This window comes from Salvelinus namaycush, chromosome 5, assembly GCF_016432855.1.
Source record: "Salvelinus namaycush isolate Seneca chromosome 5, SaNama_1.0, whole genome shotgun sequence".
NCBI classification, from domain to species: domain Eukaryota; kingdom Metazoa; phylum Chordata; class Actinopteri; order Salmoniformes; family Salmonidae; genus Salvelinus; species Salvelinus namaycush.
Genome location: NC_052311.1, coordinates 59,516,185 through 59,522,837, shown reverse-complemented (window position 1 = coordinate 59,522,837; position 6,653 = coordinate 59,516,185). Strand labels below are relative to the sequence as shown.

Genomic DNA, 6,653 nt, shown 5'->3' with positions numbered 1-6,653 from the left:
TTTCCAGAAGAAAGCAGTTGGCCGTTTCTGTGGAGTGTTTAGCTCTGAAGCCAAACTGTATGGAGTGTAATGTGAAGGGGCTGTTGTTGAGGTGAGCAATCAGTTGTTCTGCTACACACTTTTCAACAACCTTTGACACCACAGGTAGTATAGTAATGGGCCTGTAGTTACTCACGTCAGCAGGGTCGCCCGATTTAAAGATGGCCGTAATTATGGCCGACTTCCATACCCTTGGAAACACCCCGAGACCAATAGATGTGTTGGTGACCTTAGTAATGGGGCCAATGAGTGACTCTTTGTAGTTTTTAAGAAAGGTAGAGTCCAGCCCAAACACATCTTTGGCTTTAGAGTTCTTTAGTGAGCTAATCACCTTGTTCACCTTTGACTCAGAAACCTCCCTTATGATGAAGACAGGTTGAGCGTCATTCACTAGCACTGAGCCCAAGAAACCAGTGGAGGGGTTCTGTGTCAGTACCCTGACAGAGTCAATAAAGTAGGAATTGAAGGCTATTGCTATTTCGACTGCATCCTGTGTTAGATTGTAATTCACCATGATTTCTAGTCTTTTTGCAGTGTTACTATGGTCTTTCCCTGTTAACTTTTTTAGATTCTCCCAGATCATTTAATCATTTAATTGTTTAGTCATTTAGTCATTTAATTGTTATTCATTTGTAAAAACGTGTAGAATTTTCTTTTCACTTTGACATTAGGGAGTATTTTGTGTAGATGAATTATAAAAAAAATATATATATTTCTATCCCACTTTGAAACGCAAAAGAACATGGGAAAAAAATCCAGGAGGTGCAGACTCTAAAGGCACTGTACATATGAATCAAACAACATCTAAACGTACTAAACACACATGGATAAATGAAAATCAAGAATTTGCGCACAAAACGATTGCTCCAAGTCTTCTTGAGAGAGATAACGGCCAGACATAGATGGACACATTCATATGAAACAAGGACACATTTTTGCTGCCTCTAAATAGTCTTGATGTTTCCTTTCCTTGTCTCTTGTAAGTGACTGACTCTTCAGCTGCAGCCATGATAGAATGGTAATAATACTTTGCTTGATAATGATAATGCTGCTGGTGCTAGACATGTTTTACATTCTTTTCTGAGACCCAGTGTCCTTCTAGTGGTGGAAATATGCATTGACGTACTCCATACAGTTTTGGAGTACATGGATAAATGCTACGGTAACTGGTTTCTTGTTACCATGTATGTACAGTACATTCTATGAGTTAGTTTCCCTGAGATGTAGTTGTTTGGTAGTAAAATGATTCTCTGTTGACATTACATTTGCCTTCAAGCTAGCTCAGGTATGGCATGTGTACAGGTATGTGCTGCTGATGGTCCAGTCTGGGGGGAAGTCCTGCAGCGGGTGGTTCTTCAGGTGTTTCTGCATGGCAGCCAGGCTGCTACAGAACTCCAGGCAGGCAGTACACTGGTAGGGTGTGGCCCCGCCGTGGGTCCGCAGGTGCTTGATCATGGCTGAGTAGTCCCTTGACCGCTGGCCACACAGACGGCACTCAAACGGCTTCTCTCCTGGGGTTGACATTGAGAGTGAGCAGGCAAGCACATACACAATAACTGACACATTGAAACACAGACCCACGCCTACACCCACACCCCCAACCACACACACACACACACACACACACACACACACACACACACACACACACACACACACACACACACACACACACACACACACACACACACACACACACACACACACACACACACGAGATATTGAGATTACAGGGGGATAAGATACCTGTGTGTACCCGGTGGTGTGTATCCAGTTGGTGTTTGAGGCTGAACCTCTTGGAGCACCGTTTACACTGGTAGGGCTTCTCTCCTCCCTGATCTCGCCGGTGGGACGGCAGTGACCGTTCCACCCTGAAGCCACGATCACAGTACTTACACGCCAGAGAAGTCTCACCTGAGCCTGGGGAGGAGAGAGCAACAAGAGGGGGTGGGGGTAGAATTGTAATCATTGTAGGACTTGGGTCACACTCATGACTGTAAAGGCTCACTATTGTCATAGCAGCAACCTTCTTCACTCAATATTTTTTGTTGTCTTCATTTGTGAAGATAAATTCAAAGATTACTTTTTTTATTTTATTACAGTGGGTATTGTATGAAATGGTATTATACAACTGTTATGTAGCCTAATTGTGTTTGTCACACACCTAGATAAGGATACCTAAGACCTCCTTTTACCAGAAATAGTTCTATAAATACACCACATCCTTTCACAAGGTTCAAATTGACAAGAAGAACCTTGGTTTCCTCTCATCGTGTACCTTTGTATTTCTCTATAATCTGACCGAGGTGTGATTCTGAAGTAGAGCTGTCATCTCTCTAGCCCTTTGGTGGCAGTTAGTGATACTGTTTTACACAGTTACTATGGGGCCCTGTAGAACACATACAGGATGCTGAATAGGGGTGGGGAGGGGGGGGGGGGGGGGGGTGGAGAAGGAGATTGAGATGATGAGAGAGGGAGAGAGGGAGCGAGAGAGAGAGAGAGGTGCGGGAGAGCAAGGACCAAGACCACAATAAAGTGTTCACTCCTCTCTCGCTACAATTCAGCCTGTTCTCAATTAGCTTCCTGTCCAAACCTTCTTTGGCCTCTCGCTTAGAACACACAAACCTCTGATGTCTAAGCTTGTAAGTATCCCACTAATGGGGACTAAAATGATCAAGCCTGATAAAAGTGACCAGTTGAAGTCAGTGAAATGCTCATTATTCAACTAAATGTGTTACTCTTGGCTGTCCATTCAATTTGGTGGAGACAATCAGTGGAGATAATCTTGAGTCACATGAATAGCGTCTCTCAGTCGTACTGTAACGAGCGAGTGACAGTGCTAACCCCATCACACAAACACAGACTGTAAAGATGTGAGGCTGATTTGACCACCCTACATAGAGTGAAAAAAAGATGTAAGCTTTTTTGCCTTTGGCATTGTATCAAAACCACCAGCACATTGCAGAACGTACTGTTTGTTCTGCCAGCTTACCGCACTGCTGCACCGCCAGCACAAAGCCACAACTCACTCACTCACTCACTCTGTCTGTCTGTCTGTCTGTCTGTCTGTCTGTCTGTCTGTCTGTCTGTCTGTCTGTCTGTCTGTCTGTCTGTCTGTCTGTCTGTCTGTCTGTCTGTCTGTCTGTCTGTCTGTCTGTCTGTCTGTCTGTCTGTCTGTCTGTCTGTCTGTCTGTCTGTCTGTCTGTCTGTCTGTCTGTCTGTCTGTCTGTCTGTCTGTCTGTTTCTCTCTCTCTCACACTCACTCTCTCTCTTACTTTCTCTCTCCCCCACTCTCACTCTCTCACTCTTTCACTCTCTTTCTCTCTCGTTCTCCCTAAGACACGCTTCTCTCTCTCTCTTTCTCTCTCCTTTATCTCCCCCACTCTCTCTTTCGCACTCTCTTACTCTCTTTCTCTCTCATTCTCCCTCAGGCACTCTTCTCTCTCTCTCATGTTTCCTATATGCTCTGTCCCTATGACGATAGAGGTTAAGGGTCACACTTTGTTAGAAATGTCACTGCAATGTATCCATTAGAATATTAAGAATACAGTCACGTTTTATTTCTGTACAGCTCCCAATACAATATTCACATTTTGAGATTATGCTTTTTGCAATGTACCCCAGTTAGAGGTCTAGTGAAAAAGCACTGAGTGAATGTTGTGACATTACAGTACCTGAGGGGTTGGTGGTTGAGGCCTGCAGCCATGAGCTGCCCAGGAGGACCTTGCTGCAGTGCTGACAGTCCTGGGTTCTTCCTGGACGCTCCTGGGAGTATCTGGCCCCATAGAAGACAGGTTTAAAATAAAACTTTATTTAAAGGACAAGAGTCAATGTAACTATTGTAAGGCAAACACGTGAGCATGGTGGTCACCGAACCACTATTAGATAACCCAGTTGATGTGTTGCAATGAGTGTCATGCCAAAGCAGATTGATTTGCACACCATCTTTAGACATCCTGTCCTTCTCCCCTGCCTCTCCAACCACAGGCTATATGTACCTGTCTATTGATGTCAAATGTAAGCACCCAACTGTCGTAGGTTGGGGTTCTGAGGAAGAGGCCAGGCGTTACAATGGTACTGTATGTTTAGTGTCACATAGAAAAGGGACTTTCCACAGCATCTGACGCACTTTGTTAGCTAGACTGAAAAACCATAGGTGAATGATTTTTCAGAGATTAAAGGAAAAGTGGTAACGCTCTTTATGGCCCTAAAATCCCCAAAATAAACAAGTGACAAATCTGCTACAAAGTCTGCTTGATGGTTTTCTATGCCACCTAAATGAAATGGCCAGAGATATCAGAAAAACCTCAGAGATCAGCAACAGGAGGGAGGAGGAAGTCAGAGAGATGTTGACGACCGATAGTTTCCACACTGAAACAGGATCACATAAACACAGTTTTAAGACTACTGTGTGTGTGTGTGTGTGTGTGTGTGTGTGTGTGTGTGTGTGTGTGTGTGTGTGTGTGTGTGTGTGTGTGTGTGTGTGTGTGTGTGTGTGTGTGTGTGTGTGTGTGTGTGTGTGTGTGTGTGTGTGTGTGTGTGTAATGTCTGTGTGTGTAATGTGTATTATGGGGACCTTATACCAGGACTGAAACGGTTTGTAACCGATCTATAGTGGATCTGAATGTCTTTCATGGTTGATATTTGCAAGGGAGGGGAGAAACTAAGGGGGCTCCCCCTTTAGATACTATGCAGAAAACTGCTTTATAGAGCCTTTCAATTACACCATACTGTACATCATGTCTCTGCATTAGAAAAGAGGAAGTAGCTTCACTGTAAAACTATAAACCAAATAGTGTGTAATGCCACCATCAAGGGACAGACCACATAACATGACTTCAGCAGCTGTTCTGTGGTTTGGACACAGCTAATATGAATGACCATCTACATCCATAATATACATCATGTGAATATGACAGACAGGAGAGGGTTAACTGGAGACAGGGGAAACTCTGCTTGTAGGAAAGAACAGGAGACTAGAACTTTCACTCAGATCCACCCAAACAACAATGAGTCAGATAGCTGTGTCGATATGTGCTACTTAATGTAAGCAAATTAGGGATATTCTGACCTATATTGTAGAAATGAGAACACGGAAAGAAGGAGAAGAATGAAGACCAAAACATCTGTAGTATAAAACCCCTCCAGAGTGGTCTTACCTTTGCCCTTCCCCTGGTGCTCCACCTATCAACACTTTATCCATCGGGTCTCTTTTTCCCAGTAAACCTTGCGTCAGGATGTCCCCCAGCTCCCGAGACCCAGAGAGCAGGGGGTGGTGGTATGGATGCAGGATACCCGGGTAGCCCAGGACGGCGCTGTGGACCTGGGGCGGGATGGAGGACGTCAGCAGGGGGTACATGTGAGGAGTGGAGAGGTGGAAGGGGTATGTCACCAGGTGCTGTGAGGGGTGAAGGGAAGAGGAACTGGCTGCTAGGATGTCGTTATAGTTCAAGGCCATCTTCCTCAGGGTGTTGACTTGGTGCCACATGACCCTCGACGCTGGGGGAGGAGGGGGAGGGGGTTGGATGGTGGCAGCAGTGGTGGCGATGACACTGTCTCTGGATGGAGGCGGTGTGGTGGTCACTAGTGTGGGTGTGAGTGGCTTTGGCCTTTTTCTCTGTGGGGGTGATGAACCAGAGGAGTTATCCCTAGTGTCAGGAAGAGTGGGGTCCTCAGTGAATGGGCTGCTCTGGGGCTCCAGATCAACGGAGGGAATTGTCTGGGGATCCCCCTCTTCTGGAATGGGACTTCCTTTCAGGGATTCTTTCTCATCTCTCTCCTCTGTTATCTGAAGTTCTCTCGTTTCTGTCATTTCTCTAGTTTCTTTTGTTCCTCTCACTCTTATTTCTCTCAACTCTCTTCTCTCTCTCGTCAGGCACCCCAGATTTCTCTTCAGCTGGCTGCGACACTGCTCCTCCAGGGAATGCATCTCCAGGAGCTTGGCGGCCCTCAGAAGCTGGGGCAGATCATCCACAGGGACCTCCAGGGTCTCGGTGTATGCAAAGTCCAGGACCTGCTGGAAGGTGTGTGGAGAGAGGAGCTCCAGACTACAGTGGTAAGGTTGGTCGAGGCGATCAGGCTGGTCTGAGTATGCAGCCTGCAGGGTGAGCTGATGCTCCAGGGTTTTGCTAGCGCAGGCCAGCACCAGCCGATGGGCCCTGAACACCTGGCTCTCCACTGAGATGACAGCGTCACACAGCGTCCCCGAGCGACGCAGGACATCTGCCTGGCGCAGGAAGAGGGAGTACTGGGTGTTGTGAACTCGGATCATCTTAGAGGTCTGGAAGAGGAAGGAAGGTGTGATGGGAAGAGGAGATGGGCAGGTGAATAGTAGATGGTTTAGAAACTGTTTGAGACAACTCCATTCAACCTATAGGAAAAAGTAGACAGTGAAATTATCTAAATGTAGTCCTTTTTTGTAATGTTTCTGAGAAATAAAAAATGTCAGATAGCAAGTTGGAAAATGTATTTGTATAAATAGGTAAATTGCAGAGATTGGGTTTGTGATAAATAGATTATATCCCACGCCTCTGGTTCTTAGTGTTTTTCCATCGATGCCAGACGTTTAGGATGTTTTCAAGCTATCAGGGGTGAGAGAAGAGGGGGTTGGAAAC

General features: G+C 45.8%; 1 protein-coding gene across 1 annotated transcript; it reads right to left on the bottom strand.

Moving 5' to 3' along the window:
- Positions 1-595: 595 nt before the first annotated feature.
- LOC120048560 (zinc finger and BTB domain-containing protein 45-like) lies at positions 596-6,397 on the bottom strand. Its single transcript, XM_038994643.1, has 4 exons — positions 5,199-6,397; positions 3,714-3,814; positions 1,786-1,959; positions 596-1,550 (listed from the first exon to the last, which is right to left on the bottom strand). The coding sequence occupies exons 1-4, from the start codon at positions 6,308-6,310 to the stop codon at positions 1,321-1,323; spliced, it is 1,617 nt and encodes a 538-aa protein (XP_038850571.1). The 5' UTR covers positions 6,311-6,397; the 3' UTR covers positions 596-1,320.
- Positions 6,398-6,653: the final 256 nt, after the last annotated feature.